General features: G+C 42.4%; 1 protein-coding gene across 3 annotated transcripts in view; it reads right to left on the reverse strand.

Moving 5' to 3' along the window:
* TTC33 (tetratricopeptide repeat domain 33) overlaps window positions 1–17,165 on the reverse strand; it is a 925,632-nt gene that overhangs the window by 288,818 nt on the left and 619,649 nt on the right. For 2 of the 3 annotated variants that reach the window (XM_085631161.1, XM_085631159.1), the window contains exon 4: window positions 3,601–3,732. The exons of the other annotated variant lie outside the window; for it this stretch is intronic. In XM_085631161.1, coding sequence (XP_085487287.1) covers window positions 3,601–3,732 — 132 coding nt within the window. The remainder of the gene's footprint in view (window positions 1–3,600; window positions 3,733–17,165) is intronic. 3 annotated transcript variants of the gene reach the window in all.

Here is a 17,165-nt window from a genome sequence, read left to right on the forward strand (position 1 = left end):
TGCTATGTGAATAACGCGCTAACCCCACCCCTTATTTACAAGCAGGTGGTGCCATTTAAAGGAAATCAGATCCAAGAAAACTAGATTTTGGGTGAATTTCGTGCTACCCCCTTTTTAGAAGCAGGTGGCGCCTATTAAAGAAAAATTGCGGTTAGCTTTATGGCAGTGATATGAGAACAATTTTCTGCCCGATGGATGTAATACTTGGTCAGGAATCAGTTTGCCATTTGCCTTGACATAGTCTAAGGGAAGACGAAACAGCTGTTGGTAGTTTTGTTTTGTGGACCTACCACCACAAGAAAATAAAATCACATCTTTGAAGAAAGAAATCCAGTGCGGTGGACTCTGCTTTTCTATAAACTTGGAAACCTGGACTGTTTACTTTTGTCCAATAATTACTGTAATGATTGTTAGCTCCATAGATTTGATATAAGGCTATTACACATGCCTGGGATTTGAACGTTTTTACAAACATGAGGGTGTGCTGAATACTTCTTTCTAACCTTTGCAATATTGAATTTGGAGTCCCTGCTCAAAACCAGTCTGGCTATCGGCAAAGAGCTGAATAAGAATAGACAAGCGGCTAGCTTGTTCAAGACAAACCTAGCTGTTCTCCCAGAAAAAAGCAGTTAAGTCTATTTCCTAATACTTACCAGGCCCAACTATAAATAGGAAGGGTAATATTACTCTATTATCAGCAGACTAGCTATAAGCTGTAGAATAAACAAGAAAATTATCAAGAGACAACAGAAGTACTTATTTGTAATGGAGCAGCCAATAAAAGAAGGATGATGACTGTGTGCCTTATATATATATATATATATATATATATATATATATATATATATATATTCTGCACATTCTAATGCTTTATGATGTATAATAGTTTGGTTCTTTAAAGAGCTGCATGTTGGGGCAGCAATAAAAGGTTATTGCATAATGCTAGCCAACAGTCTCGTCATTAAATTATTGGTAGGTCTCCTTTGTCTACTGCACTTTATTATATTTGCAATTGTATGCATCACATTTAACAATCAGTGTTTTAAAGAACTTTTTTAATCAGGCCTGACAGCTTTAGCTGTCTGTAAGGCTATTGTAACAAAAACACTCACATACATACCTATAGAGGCTTTGGCACAGTCTTCTGCAACCAGTGGCTCCACCGACATCTGAGTGATGGCATTTTTCCTGATCAAATGTGCACATCTGCCTTAAACAGAATGCACTTCAGGGCCAGGGCTTGTGCACCAATCAATTTAGTTTTGCTTTTTCTCCTTTTTTGTTTCAGTCTCTTTTTTAAGTTTGGTTATTTTTTGGGAAGCGCCCAAAGCTCCCTAGACATTGCTTCTGGCTGCTCGTTTACAGATCATTTCATCTGTGGTGCACTGCATCCCACGTGGCCACTGCTTCTAAATTCGGTGGCCGTCATGAAGGGTAATGCCTATAGTACATCACGATTTTACCATTTCAAGATGACTGCTACATTTAGAAGCTAGCTTGGATTGATATATCAATTAATCACTATACACAATAATATTACAAGATGGCTGCTCCGCATACCTTTATGTTTTTTTATTTATCTTAACTACAAGCATATGCCCACCACTTTTCTTTTTCTATGCTTATTCTTTTAATGTATCTTTTATATCTGTGTTGAATTTGTTTCTGTTTCATCGCGGTGGGTGAGTTGAAGAATGTAAGAATAAGTCGAAGGGTAATAAATGGATGCAAGAGTGCAAGGATGAATGAATGAGGAATATTTATAGCGCGTACAAATACCCTAAGGTGTCTAGGATGAGTGACGGTGTGCATGTATATACTGAGGCACTGAGTGTCTAAACTTACCAGACTCTGAAGAGGTACTTTCAATTATAAGTCAGACCTATTGACCACGCCTGTTGTGGAATGCATTTTAGTATGACTAATACATGCACGTTTGTGCTCTATGTATAGGTAAAATGTTTAAAGAAAACCACGCATCTAGTGCTGCATTACTGAAGCAGTGCAAATATAAGACAGTCGTATTTGTGATCATGGTAATACTGCCAATCTCATCTATTTAATCATTTCCAACAAACAAATACTGTAAAACAGTGAAAAATAAAATATTCTATGCTATTTTTTGTCACTGTTGACAGTTTCAACATAAAAAGCAATAAAGTAAAACATAATTTATGAAACAGGACAGCATACGTGATTGGTTGCGATGCTGGTGTAGAAATTATAGGGCCTTCGCGATAAAGACAACATGGATGCAATAGAGGTTTCCAGGAGATTGCAGGACGTCATTATAGGGGCGCAGAGGTGGAAGCCCCATAGTACATTATTAATGCATCAATGTCGATACACACACCGCACCTGCTACATTGTATTCTCGGCGGTGTGCATTGGGCCCTGACACCAAAGCCTTTGTGGTCAGCACTCGGCGCTATGACGACCGCGAGTCTGTCATTAACATACATTGTTCACAAATAGAAAAAACTCTGGACAGGGTGAAGTGCACCTCGGCACCATGGTGTGGCAGGGCATGCACCGATGCATGCATCCAGCTATGTGTGACCACATTTTACAGCTGGAGAGGACTTTGCATGTTATAATTAATGCTCCCGGTTTTCCGTTTATTTTTTATTTTTACAGATAAATACAGACAGAAAATAATGTGTTTTCTGTCAGCATTTATTCATAAAGGTGGATAAATTCAGAAATGAATTATAGGCCAACAGCTGAGCAGATGGACAGCATGGGAAATTTAAAAAAACAGGATGCAATTTCATTCAATAATGCCATGTCTCAACATACATTTGTGGTATAATGCTAATATTTACCAGCGGATGTTTTGTTATATAATATTTGGCAGCTTAAACAGCTAAAACAGACAGACATCAAAGTATGAGTGCGAGTCTATCAGTTAAATAAATATGGAAATGTACAATTTTACAACATCATTTGTCCCATAACACAAAATAAATATGGATAAATACAGACGGAAATGCTATAAAAAAAAAAACATAAAACCGGGAGCCCTAGTTATAATAAACTTCAGTAAATCAATCCGGGTAAAAATGAAAATCCCTTCTCAAATTAGAATAACCTGTGAATTAAACTGCTGCTATTTATATGGTTTTTGTAACCTGCTAATAAACACAATATACATAAGAAAGCTAAAATGAATAAAACAATACTAGTGACAACATTATTAACAAAAATAACATTTACATGAATCCTAATACTAATGATTTCACTGAAAAACGAGGGCTAGAGCATGCGGCCTTATGAATTATAAAAGAAATCATCGAACGCTGCCCGATCGGGTCTAATGATGGTGGTAAAGTCCTTAAAGTAAGGCAGAGCTGCTGGGATCGGCGGAACCGGGACACGGAGGGCGGGAAGAGATGTGGAGCGGCCATGAAGATGGCAGCAAAAAAAGTAATACACGGAGCACTACCAGCCGTCTTCACTTGGCACCGCTGAGCGGCTGGGTTAGGGATCGGGTCAACGCTGGGATGTCAATAACACAGAGCGCTGACTGATAGTGCCAGGCATCGGTGCTCCGTCGAACCTCGATGTTAATATATAGAATGAGTGATATCGGCTCCTTACCATCGTGATCTCTCCTAATCCAAGCTGTGCCCTCCCCAGGGTCTGCCAGGCTTCCCAGCACAGTGGATTCCGCGCAATCGCCGAGTTAGCAGTTTGCACTGCTGGGAACATTTCATGCAGACACAGCAGCACCTGTAAATACAACACATCACGGATTAGCGATCAATAGACTTCCTTAAATGGGACAATGCTGAGACCAGGATTAGAATGTATGAAGTGATCTTCATTTAGCCAATAAAAGATGTATCACACGTCTCCAGGTCACGAGGACACACTTTACCAGTTCACGACTTTCCAGTTTCAAATAACATTTTTCAGATGAATAAATCAAAAGTGTTTAATTGAAGTGAATCAAGATAACAATTGCCATGCATTTTTAATAGAAAGTACAGGACAGAAAAATTGTTGTCCGAATGATAAAGCCAACATGTATGGACATGGAGATGGACATAAATTCCAAGTTACAAGGGTAGGCTTCAATCTTATGATGTTTGACCAAACAGATTATTGACTCAACAACAGTAAATCAAGGCTACTATACAAGACTCAGTGTCACGAGAACGCAACTTTTCCAGTCTTGAACATTCCTTTTACAGATAATTGTGTTTAGTTGTGAGTTCAATTCGTTCAGCAGAGCTGCATAAAGTCTACAAGTCCAAGAAAGCAGTAATCTGATAGATGAAAGCCTAGGACGGGAAATATTTATTATAGTGAGATGGTTGTCTAGTAACCATAGCTAATAACTATTAAAATAGTTATTTAAACATTACCTTCTGATCAAAAATGCAAATGTCAGCCAATGTGAGTTAAACTGCAGCTAACAGTATCCAGAAGCCCACCTCAATCCAGAGTCAACACGTCTAATCTACAAGTGTTAATTTAAAAATAGCATAAAGGGCTGGATCATGTGGTCATATGTGAGGCAACAGCAAGGAATTCACACACGCAATTAGTAAATACGGATCGGTTTACTTGTTGTTCTGAGCTTGTGCTAATCAAGCAGGGGCATTTCTTCATGTGTGATAACCCAAAACATTTGGCACAGAGCAGGAAATCAAAACCTTAGTTCAAATTTGCAACCACAGTAGCTGCAATATTTGCATATTCCCACCATAACCGGCTGACCTCCAGTTAAAAGACGAAAGGCCTTATTAAAAGTTTGGTAGATGGTGTACACTACCATCAGAAATGTGGTGGGCGTACCGTCCGCTGTACTACTAGTGCATTAAACATTAAATAAGGCCCCAATACAACTGTGATATTAATGAACTCTTAAATTAAACACCAAATCCAATCACATTAGGGATACCAGTTGTAGACCATAACACATATTATACAACACAACTGCAAAAGAGCTAGAGGGTCACCAGAAAATGACTAATAACTGGAATTGTCACAATGCTGGTAGGCCCAAAGTTCTGCTCATCAGCCCAAGACACACTTCTATCACCTCTTCCACAAGCCACTTATAATTGGGTCCACCTACCTAGGGGCGTAGCTTCAGGGGAGGTGTTTGGGGCATTACACCCCCTAATGTTTTTTATGATAAAGAGTTGGGTACAGGTGCTTTCAGTCGGGTATTGTGAGGTGTCTGTCATATTTCACCAGTAATTTTTACGCACACAGACAAAAACGCACACACACTCTCTCCCTCTCTCTGTTTAGAAAGACTTCAAAAATGTTGGTTATTGCACAAAACAATATGCTTTCTCTCACTTAGTGCCCCTACCAAACCACATTGCTCTCCCTTTCTGCTGCTTCTTAAGCCCCTCTCATAAGCCCTGCTTGTCGTGTAATGTACTGTAACATTATGTGCCAGCGTGATCGTTGGGAAATCTGAAGCTCACCGACCAAAATCTTACTGACCAAGCCATGACCCTGTACCTACCTCACCAAAGCTAATTAACCATGTCTTGGACACATAATTCAGTTCCTCCTCAGCTTTCACCTCCCAAGTCAGCAACATGGAAACAAGTGCATTCTTCTACTTTCGATTCCTAATTGTCAGAACTGTTTTGCAAACCATAAAGCAATGTATAGATAACTGCCTACCAAGCAATGTTTTAAGCTCCGTTATAAAGCGTGCTAGAATGCTGCAAATGGCTTGCTTGAACTTATGTTCTATTTTTGTCACACTCCCTCATTATTAATTTAGAGCTTTCATCAACAGAAACAGACTGTCAGCCCAGAAAATCTCTCCAACTATAGACCAATCTCCGGCCTACCTACCATGTGAAGCCAAGGCACTTGAAACAATCATCACCCGGCAGTTGTCGATACACATGGAAGCAAATGGCCTGATAAGTGGCTTTTAATCCCCATCATGGTATGGCGACCACTCTTGTAAACATCAGGAAAGAATTACCCAAATCCCACAACCAGGGCACTCCAGTGCATTCATCCGGTTAGATCTCTCTGCCGTCTACATCTATCAGGTGCTAATGTATACACTGTCTATTTGGTTCATTTCAGATGACCTGTACTGTCTTGGTTTGTGTCACTCCTTCACTCAAGTCTCTAAAGAACAGGTAATATCAAATGTGGCACAATACAAGCTCTGCCTTATCACCCAGTGCATCGGTCCCAATGTTTACATGGCCACATCAGCACTTGCGATTTTAGACGCCTACAAGCTAGATTACCACATGTATAATGATGATTTACAGATAAACCTCAAGTTTGATAATGAACCTGACATCCTCCACCACTTATATCACTGCCTCTCCAGATTCATTACTGGATGGAGAATAAATGGCTCAGCCTCAATGGTGATAAAACTGAAATCCTGCTCCTGGGAAAATCTTCCCTCTTCCATTTATCTTGGCCTGTGTTCCTTTTCCAACCCTGTGGATAAAGTAGGTAGTTTTGGGAATACTAGTTGATAATTTACCCTAAACTGAGCATGCTCTCCAAAACTATAGTCTTCTATTATATTTCTACTAAAAGGGATTCTGCTATTGCTATAGTGCTCTCAGAAAATCTCACCAATCCTTGCTGTGGTCATGTCCAACCCCGATTACTGAAAAAGCTTATATAAAACCCATAACCACACATCTCTCTCAAAAAAACCTTAGAGAGCTTAACACTGTGTAGCCTGCCTGTAATTGGTTTTACATAACACAAAACACATAACTCTGGTCTGGAAATTCAACCATACAGCATCCAGTAAATGAAAGAATGACCTTCAAAACTCTCTGTGTAGTACAAAAGACACTCCACCTCACAAAGATGTACACTCCTTACCTATCGGGAAAGAAAACCTCAGGTCTACCAAGATATCTCTTGATTACTTTACCTACTAGATACAAGAGACAATGTTTTGGGCGCTCCTCTGTTGGGCTACCTATTTCTACATTTGAAATAGGGGAGACTTCGCCAAGTTTAGAAAATCCTAAAGATTCCACTATTCTTCCAATCATTAATTTAATACAGTCCTCTTCAAGTCATTCCGCTTGAGTTGGTTCTCAAGGTCCTGGCTGGTTAGAGGTCTAGGATCAGCATGCCTTTTTCAATGTTGTCTTTTAGGAATGTGTTTTTGTAAGAGTTTGTTATATTTTTGGGGTATCTTTGATGACAGGTGTCCCTCTTACGCCCCTCCAGCCCCTAGTTCTCATCATCTATCTCCACAAAGCATTATTATACACCCCACAAAATTTTTAGCAAAGCACTTTTAGATCACCAATGGGTGGCGAGTAGCACTTTACAAAACCAAACCTAAATATGCATGAAATATCTCTCAAAAGAGAACTAACTGGTCAGTTGTTGCTACAAATAGTGGTATGCGCCTCTAAACTTTCTTACTTTAGACCCATTAAGAAGCCAAGCTTCACTCAAACAGCAAATGACGGGCCAAAAGAGGTAAATATAGATGATGTTTCAACTACCTGTCCACAGAGGCACAATTACATTCTTCTCATGACTTATATGCCCAACTTCCCGTACAGCAACTACGAGAAGTGGCTAGAACTTCAAATTTGTATATAGAGTTAGAATGTCGGGAGGTCTATACCTCATGCTCCAATTTTATTCACTCAAGAAATATGGTATTTTACTTCTGGAATTGCTTAGACCTGCTGGCCTCCAAAACAAAAACTGCAGTAACTGATATGTAGATAAATCAATTCAAATTGTGCATAATTTCCCAAAGTTCAACTATGGACTACGAGCGAGAATGATATATTGTTCCCTCTTGTAAACGTAAGTATAACATGAATGTTTTTTGCTTTTAAAAGCATCATTTGGATAAAAGAAAAATCTAAATCGCTAACTTCTGTTAGGAAAGTACTACAAACATAACATTTGCATTGTCCAAGCAATGTGCTATGGCAAAATCAATGAAGTCATCTAATTTTGATTACCTCTATTTATTTATGTTTTAAATTTTAAAGGCAGCCTGCCTGAAGTTTGACAGATGCGCTTTGCCAGGGGCCATTCATATTCCTGACTGATCTGTTGATAGCACACATACTCTTCCCATTTTATACCTAATATCACGGGGGCTGATCAAGACAGTTACTGGCTTGAAATGCAAACCCAGACATTCAGGAAAAGGAGGGCAATTGGGAAACACGCCCAGCTAACGTATGACAATCAAAACCAACTTTCTTTTGAGAAGGGAGTCTGCATAGGAGCATGGGCCGATTGGTATTAGGTGGTGAATATACTTTTTTCCCGTGGGGTTGGTAATGGGGCCAGCCTTAGGTGTGGTTTAGAGAGAGAGAGAGAGAGAGAGAGAGAGAGAGAGACAGAGAGAGAGAGAGACAGAGAGAGAGAGAGACAGAGAGAGAGCAGTGAGTTGAGAATAACCTTGCTTGATCTTTTCTGTGGTCAAAGGGATTCAGGAATACCTTTTCTAGAAAGCATAACCCTGAAAAAGGAACTAGGCAACTTTGCTGAAGGTCCTGGAGAAAGAAGCTTCAAATACCTGTGAGAAAACCAGTGAAGTAGTTGTAACTATAACCTGAGAAACATCTTTCTAGTGTCTTCTCTGGAGCGAAGATGGACTTGTGGACAAAAGAGTTGGTGCTGTAGAAGAATCCCAGAAGCAGTTATAACTGGACACTTTGGTGTTGACATGAACTGTAGTGTAGAGACCCAACCTGCAACTTAAACATGTGGATTGAAGTCAAAAGAAATGTTTCTGAAAGTTTTCAGACTTTTGGACTTCTAGTTACACAGTTACTGAACTTCTTCTAAAAGTTAGAACTTAGAAAAGATTAGTCTCTGAACTACCAGAGCAATGTATGCACTGATTATTTTTTACTTTTATTCTTCTTCTAAGGCCTAAAGATACCAAAACACCAACTTTTATTTTCCTGCCTTAGATTGAATGGAGGTGGGGGAGGGAAGGTTGAGCTGCTGAGTATGACCAGGTCTCTTTCTAGCACACCTCACAGAATAACACTGACTTTAAGTTTCCTATTGTATCTTATGGAACTTTTTATACGTTTGCAATAATTCCTGATCCGGACATATGTTCTTTATTTTTGTGCCATTTTTTATCTTATTTTTTCTTTTCTTCATCTTTTTAAGCACCTTTCTATAACTGTATTTAATGTTGGTGCTGTTGCACATGTACCACACGGAGCTCTTTACAAAAAACCATGCTGCTTGAGCCAACTACCAAGGATAAACCAGATATTCCTCACAGAAACTATTTCATCTTTCGAGGTCAGACTGGTTTGGGTTTTTTGAACCTCATATAAAGCTCATTGTGATCAAGGTTATGAACTCTCGTGTTTTTTATTCAGTTCCAGCCTGTTTCCCTTGTCTTCATTGCTTGATTTTGCTCGTGTCAAAGTGTCACTCATAGTCGTTGAAATGTCACTCATAATTTCACTGAAATTATGAAATGTCACACATAACAATCTGAAACCTTGGCAGCTATGTGTGACTGACAACTACTGGTGGTTTTACTTCACTACTTACTGTTCGTTCTCACTCTTTTCTTCTGCCTGAGCCAGGCAGCATGACTGGCACGTCAGCGTCTGCAAGGCAGCAGGCACCTGGCAGTTAAAGCTGGCAGCTGCAATTAACGGCTTTGGCAAACCACAGCCGTTAGAAGCCTGCCTTGCTCCATCTTCACTTACAAGCCTCAGGGCTATTTCCAGGCCTCCATGGGGGAGACACTGGGCTTGCTCAGCATCGGGCCTTTCCCCTTTGGCCCCAGGTTTGTAAGTTATCATTTGCTCACCTGTATCCATGCTAACTCACTAACCTCGGCCACTTCTTCAGCTCTGCTCTTCGTGGCCTCCTTGTTAACATTCACCCCATCCTCCCCCTAAAAATCACTTTGCCCGTCTTGCTCGGGGCACCACACCTCCATGAGACAGACTCTGGCCCAGCCTCACTGTCCTTCTAGGGCTATCACGCTGCAGTGCTGTCTTCCTTCAGTACCGGATACTTGATCTCGCTCTCCCAAATCAACTCACAGTAATGCTTGTCGGTTTTTCCCCACACACGTGTCCTCAGTGCTGCCATCAGTCCTTTGGCAGCTGTGGAACTTCAGTTGGTCCATTCATGATGAATTTGCCGCATTGGTCTTTGACGTTAGGCCGAACACCACTAGCTCACACTCCACTTATTGCCACCTGGACTCTTGCTTTCTCTTTTCTTTGAGGCATTCGGACCAGCATTTCAGCGGATATTAAATCTTCTTTTTCTAGTTGGTATTTATTTAATTTTTTTTATTTGAAAAGTTTTATAGAGCGCGAACAAGACCCAAAGGAGTATCAGAGCGCTGTACAGAGTTGTCTTCAGCCATTATACAAAACATAAAGGAGGTAAGTGAAAGTACAACCTATGGGAAAACATTCAAGAGTAATGAGTAGGGTGTATAAGAGGCGCCATAGAGCGCTCAGAGGAAAACATCATACAATAGAAAGAACCAAGATGTGCGATGAGCATCAAGGAATATTAAAAAAAGGGGATCAAGCAAAAATCCACAAATGATGCAGTTAAAGGAGCTATCGAGGATTGGGACAAAAAGAATGTAAAAAGAAGGTAAAAACATATAGAACATCAGTGCGAATACATCAAGAATTGGGTTATTAACAAAACACACAAACATGATCAGTGCGATTAACGTTCGTTCCTTGGTAGGTGCTATACCGATATGTCTGATATTTACCTGTCGACCAGGTGGTTGAGGATCATTAGCAAGGCACCACCATCTCTTGCCTATCCTGGTCACACCTTGAGCTTGCTATTTTATTCTATGATTAGGAGGACCATCAGTAAAGATGTCATGACGGAAAAAGAGAAGTTGCTAACTTTTACACCTTTGTTTTCCATCTTGGACATTTTTATTGAATCCATAAACAGCCCATCCTCTCATTAACGGCGTTTATGGTATAACAGTTACAGGATGAGGATCCTCCTACCTGTCAAAATAAAGTGAGGGTTTACTAGTAGCGTTGTAAATTGTGGCAAAGTGGATCATGTTCCTTCCCTAAAGGAAATTCTCCCTCAAATGGATGAATAAATGAAGAACTTATAGGTGCTACATTCACCTTCTAGGTAAGTTGGTGCTAAAAAGAAAAGTACTCATGTGTGGTATAAAAAAAAAAAACAGATAAGAGGGAACTGTAATATAAAATCATTCAAAATGAAAGGTTTTATTTTTTTATCTAGAGGACGCTGTGCTCCATTATGGATCACATACCAGCAGGTAATTAATTCCGGCCCCTAGATACTAAAAACAGGTATGACTTCCCTCACAGGCGTGTTATCTGAAAAGAGGGACAGATGTCACAATACAGTGTTTACTTCGAAGGATACCGGGTGATCTGTGGTTTAATTAGAGGATCCTTTGGTGTAATGGTAACCAGTACCATTGTCTTCTGGCTTCCGTGGTGTGGTCAAACTTACGCAGTCCATTTTACGAGTCTGACTACTGAGATGTGAATCCTTTACAACCTAGTCAGGAGGTCACTGTTCCCTTTGCCATTCCACTCTACCCCACTGCACTCCAGGCAAGTCTACTATGAGCACTAAATTCTACGCCACTGCACTCTGCTCCACTCCACTCTACCTCAATGCACGCTACCCTACACCACTCTACACCACTTCACACTATACCAGCTCACTCTACTCTGCGCCACTCCACTCTATGCTGCTCCACTCTACACCTCTCCATTCTATGCCACTCTGCTCCATTTCACTCCACAGAGTGCCACTCTACCACACTTCACTCCATAAAATGCCACTCTGCGCCATGCCACTTCAGTCTGAGCCACTTCACTCTACGCTACTCTACTGTACAACTCTCCAAGCCACTCCATGCCATTCCACTCTACTCTACTCTACCCCACTCCAATCTATGGCACACCACTCAACGCTACTTTATGCCAGTTCACTCTATTCAATGCCACTCCACTATACGATACTCTTTGCCCCTCTATGCTAGAACACTCTACGGCACTCTATTCCTGTCCACTCTACGCCACTCCACTCAGTTCCACAACACTCTACGACCCTTTAATCTGACACTCCACTCCACAACACTCTCTGACATGCCACACAATACTTCAATCTACATCGCTCCACTTTACACCACTCCACTTTTTATGGCATTCCACTCTACGACACTTCACTCTACAATACTCTACTCCATTCTATGTCACAACACTCTATTATTCTCTATACCACTCTAAGCCTATCCACTCTTTGCCCCTCCACTCTTCGTCACTCTACATCGTTTCACGCTACACCACTTCACTCCACTATGACACTACCCTCTATGATACTCAATGGCACTCTATGACACTTAATTCCACTCTACGACACCCTACACCACAAAACTCAACGACACTCTCCTCTACGCCACAAATATTAAGCCATGCTGATCAGCAGCCACACTGGTGTACAACATGGCTCAACCACGTTGGCAAAGCCAATAGCTCTTGCATAGGCGAGAACTATTGGCTTTGCCAATGATTGTTTAATTGCCAGTGTTATGCCTGGAAACCTGAAACTGGCCCAGCTTTCCAAGCCAACTACTATCAATGTTTCTGAATTCCAAAAAGCAGTGAGGCCCAGATCTACAAAGGATTTGCATCAGGTTTGACAGAGACCCGTCGCAAAATCTTTTCTGGCATTTACTAAGCAACACAAATAGTTTTGTAAAAAAAAGAAAAAGTAATGCAAGGCTTTGCACTGCCTTTCATTACTTTGCATCAGGGATGTATACAATGGGTGGTGCATGGGGGGGTCCCATGCATCCATCCATGGATTTTGATCCACAAAGAATTATGGACATAGATTTACACCAAAATGCAGCGCCAGCGAAACGCAAGAAATATATTTATTTATCCTTGTTATTTCTCTTAGCATGTGTGATGAAATAGGCTCAAAGGATAGTTTTTGGGCAGGAATATAATCTTTCCTGTACAAAAACTATCCTGAGCATAAAGCACACACCCATTCACTGTGTTGCAAGACTGCCTGCGTTGCTGCAAGACATGGAGACATCAGAATAGCACCATTTCTTTGAAGATATGGCGAAGTTCTGCTCAATTTAGGTGGCGTAACACAGTGCAGTGCAATAACTTGTTAGTGATTTCTGGCCTTAAATTTGCACCCATTCAAGGAGTAAGTCTATGAGTGCAGATTTATTACTTGGCAAACTGGTCACTACATATATTTGAGTTACTGATCAAAACAATGATTAAGTTAAAAAAAGAATATATGTAAGTGTTTGAATTTCTGCCCTTCACAGATAGGTGGCAATGTTGATGTAAATATTGATTTGTTCAAATTCATAAGAGTATTAAAATTAAAGGTGTTCTTTAGTCAACAACCCAATTAGTCTGTGGTCCATGTTACAAAGCAAACACCTACAGAACACCAATTTCTGATGGGCAGGATCTACAAAGTCTCGTGTCTATTGAAAACGATGAGACTATTCACATCGAGTCATTGCTGATTGATTTCACATAGTGTAAAATCCCGATGAAAATAGTGGCCATAGGTCAAGATCTAAATTTATACCTCCTTCTCCTTGCCATAGGAAAACTGAGCTGCTCAATGAGAGGGTAACACAGGATCTGTACTCGTTGGATACACCGTGCAAATTCTATCCACGCCTTGAATATAAATTATCCTATGTGTAGAAACAAGCTCTTGATAGGTTACAGAAGGATGACACAATAGTTATACGGGAAGCAGACAAAGGTGGGAACATACTCATAATGAATAAGTGTGATCACATGAATGAGACAAGTCAACAACTTAACGACCGCCAATGCTATGAGTGCATCAAGGGTAACCCCATGAGAGAACTGACCATCTTTTTAAATACTAAATTGAATGAATGGAAGGACATGCGACTGCTCTCGCATGATGAATCTAGGTATTTGTTAGTCGGGTGTGTAAGGGTGCCCTGTATCTATGTTCTACTCAAGGTCCACAAGGAGGGGGTTTTCACCACTGGGAGATAGATTATATCAGGGGTTGGTTCTACTACGGAGAGGTCGTGATTTGTTGATATCAAGCTTCAGCAATTTGTTATCAAACTTCTGTCTAATGGCGGGGCGTGGCTTGGGAAGCCATCATGGCAGACGCTGCCTGAAAGAACTCCGTCTCACCAAGCTCGTAATCCAGCATAATCCACAGTGACTGGCCCTCGGGCGGACCCAGTACCCGCCTTGGAGTTAGGGTGACCAACTGGCATTGGTGCAAATTCAGGACGCTGAGTGTAAAAATTCAGGACAAAGGGTCAAAATTCAGGACACAAATTCAGGACAGGAGGTCAAAATTCAGAACAAAACTTCAGGACAATAGATAAGTTTAACAGACACATCAGAGGAGGTCGCGCAATAGTATATAAGTAAACCCAGCCATATCCAAACATATTCAACTATTTGCAAACCTATCCATCATGTATCCTTCCATCTATGATTTCACTCATCCATCCTTTCACTCATCCAACCATTATCCATCCATCCATCCACCCTTTCACCCTATCCATCTGTACACTCATCCATCCACTCTTCAACCCATCCATCCATTCACTCATCCATCCAGCCATTTACCCTTTCACCCATCCAGCCATCCTTTCACTTACTCATCCATCCACCCAGTCACTCATCCTTCCACCCATCCAGCCTTTCAGTCATCCATCCATCCTCCCTTTCTCTCACCATCGACCCTTTCACTTATCCATCCATCCTTCCTTCCATCCATCTACTCATACACTCATGAATCCATCCATTGACCCTATCACTCATCCATCCATTCTCTCATCCATTTATCCTTTCACTCCTTCACTCATCTATTTGTCCTTTTGTCCACCTACCCTCCCTTTCACTCACTCATCCATCCATCCTTACATCCACCCTTTCACTCATCCGTCCATCCATTCACCCTTGCACTTATCAATTCATCAATCCATCCATCATTTCACTCATCCATCCTCCCACTCATCATCCACCTTTTCACTCATCCATCCTTTCACTCATCCATCCACCCTTTTACCCATCCAGCTACCCTTCCACCCATACATCCAGCTATTTACCTTTTCTCTCAGCCATCCTTCCACTCACTCATCAATCCATCCATCCTCTCTCATTATCCATCTATTCAATCTTTCATTCACCCTTTCAATAATTCATCCAGCCATCCACCCATCCCTTCACTTACTCACACACTCACCTTTTCATATTAATTTTGAGCTGAGCCTTTTTGAGAAGAGGCCCATCAATAACTTCACCCTCGCTGCACGAGACATTCCAGGACTGGGACAGAAGCCACCCAGGGCGGAGACAGGATCCGCCACAGGGGGGACAGGAGCCATCACAAGGGGGGGCGGGGGGTGACAGGAGCCACCACATGGGGGGACAGGAGCCATCACTGGGGGGGGGGCAGAAGCCATCACAGGAGGGGGAACAGGGTCCACCAGGGTGGGCACAGGGGTGGGCATGCAGCATTCTAGTGTCATCTTGGTCTCTTCCATGGTTGGGTAGGGCTCCTCACCCCCTCCTGGACAAGACAACAAGAGGACAGGCTCTCTTTCTAAAATGTTAGTTTTGCCATCCCCCACTGTGATGTACAGTACTTAAAGGAGATACTCAAGAGAACTGGTTTAACTGATTGTCCTCCATACTTTGTTAATCAGTGGGTGCGATTGTGCCATTTCTTTATTTTATTACATTATAGACTGCATGTTTGAAGAACTGAGGCTTGCTTACAATTTAGTAACAGTAATTAAGCTCTGTGAAAAGAACCACGTGCTACCTCGGTGTAATCAGGGCCGGTACTATGATTTTTGGGGCCCTGGGCAGAAAGAGAATGTGTGAGGGCCCTCTAAATTTGCCGAGACATGACGCATTCAGGGCTGTTTACAACTGAATAGATGCCCCTGCTCCTGAAGCTGCAGCCCCTCCCTCTCAGTCACCTTCAAACACCTCTTAACAGCTCATCAAGGGCTGAAGGTGTGAGGGTTGCCATCCCGCTGTGCCTCTCCAATGCTGCTGGGTTTCTGAGCTTTGGTACTGCATCCGAGTCTGTTACACCCGACCTCAACAGCATCGGAGTCAAGCAGGCAGGTGGGTGGAAGCTGTGCCGGCTCTAGGGTGGTGCGCCCGGTTAAAATTACGGACAAATGGGGGGGGGCGTGGCTTGGACGGCAGTAGAGATGGCCGCCTGATTCCGTCGCTCCGTCGGTCCGGGGGAAAACGCTGCCCTTCCCGTGCCCTGTGGCTGAGTGTTCGCGCCTCAGGCTGTGCGTGTCCTATCCTGTGAAATGCCGGGCACAAGAGGAGCCCTCTGATACCAGCGGTGGTCCCTGCACAGGCGACTTTCGGGACGATCTTGCTTCGCGGCGCGAAGCGGGGAAAAAACAAGATGGCGCCTCCCCGATAGTCCGACAGGGATGTTCCTGATCGACAGGGCCGTGGCCTCTATACAAGTACCCTGCAAGTATACATTATCTACTGAATACTGATTGTCACGGTTGGAGCCTTGCTGGCATTGTTTAATCAGCGCCTTTGCCGTTCCTGCGAGCTGGCTGTCACTGCATTGACATGCCTGACCTCAAGATGGCGGCGGGGATGGCGATACGGAGAGTTCCCAAGTGCATTTAACTTAACTAATTTAACCAGCGCCACTCCTGCAAAGTACACCAAGGAGATGGTTATCCACAATCTGTCAGCGCAACCCTGGATCCAACCTAATTCAAGTCACGGTCCGGTCTGAGTCTGGCTAGTCAATCACCTGAGTTTGATCTCCACTGATCCCTGTCCTGGTCCCATGGAGCTCTGATGCAATCTAGGGGTGGGGACGCACGGAGGGAAGGAATCGTGCATCGGACTAGGCCACGCTGAGCCCTGTGCGCTCCGGGGGTGATTCAGCGGAGGGTAGGTTTGGGCCACTAGGCTGGGAGCGGCTTGGTCCTTTAGCTGCATGTATCTGTCCATCCTATTATAACTCTTGATGCCACTGTGACTTTGCCGCACGGCCTTTTGGCGACTAATCCCCTCACACCCCTATGATTGTACGACAGGCTGCAAAAGTGGTGGCCATTTGGTCTGCTGGTTTTTCGCATCCCTTGCAATCTTCATAAAGTC

Source organism: Triturus cristatus, chromosome 2_1 (genome assembly GCF_964204655.1).
Source record: "Triturus cristatus chromosome 2_1, aTriCri1.1, whole genome shotgun sequence".
In the NCBI taxonomy this organism is placed as follows: Eukaryota; Metazoa; Chordata; class Amphibia; order Caudata; family Salamandridae; genus Triturus; species Triturus cristatus.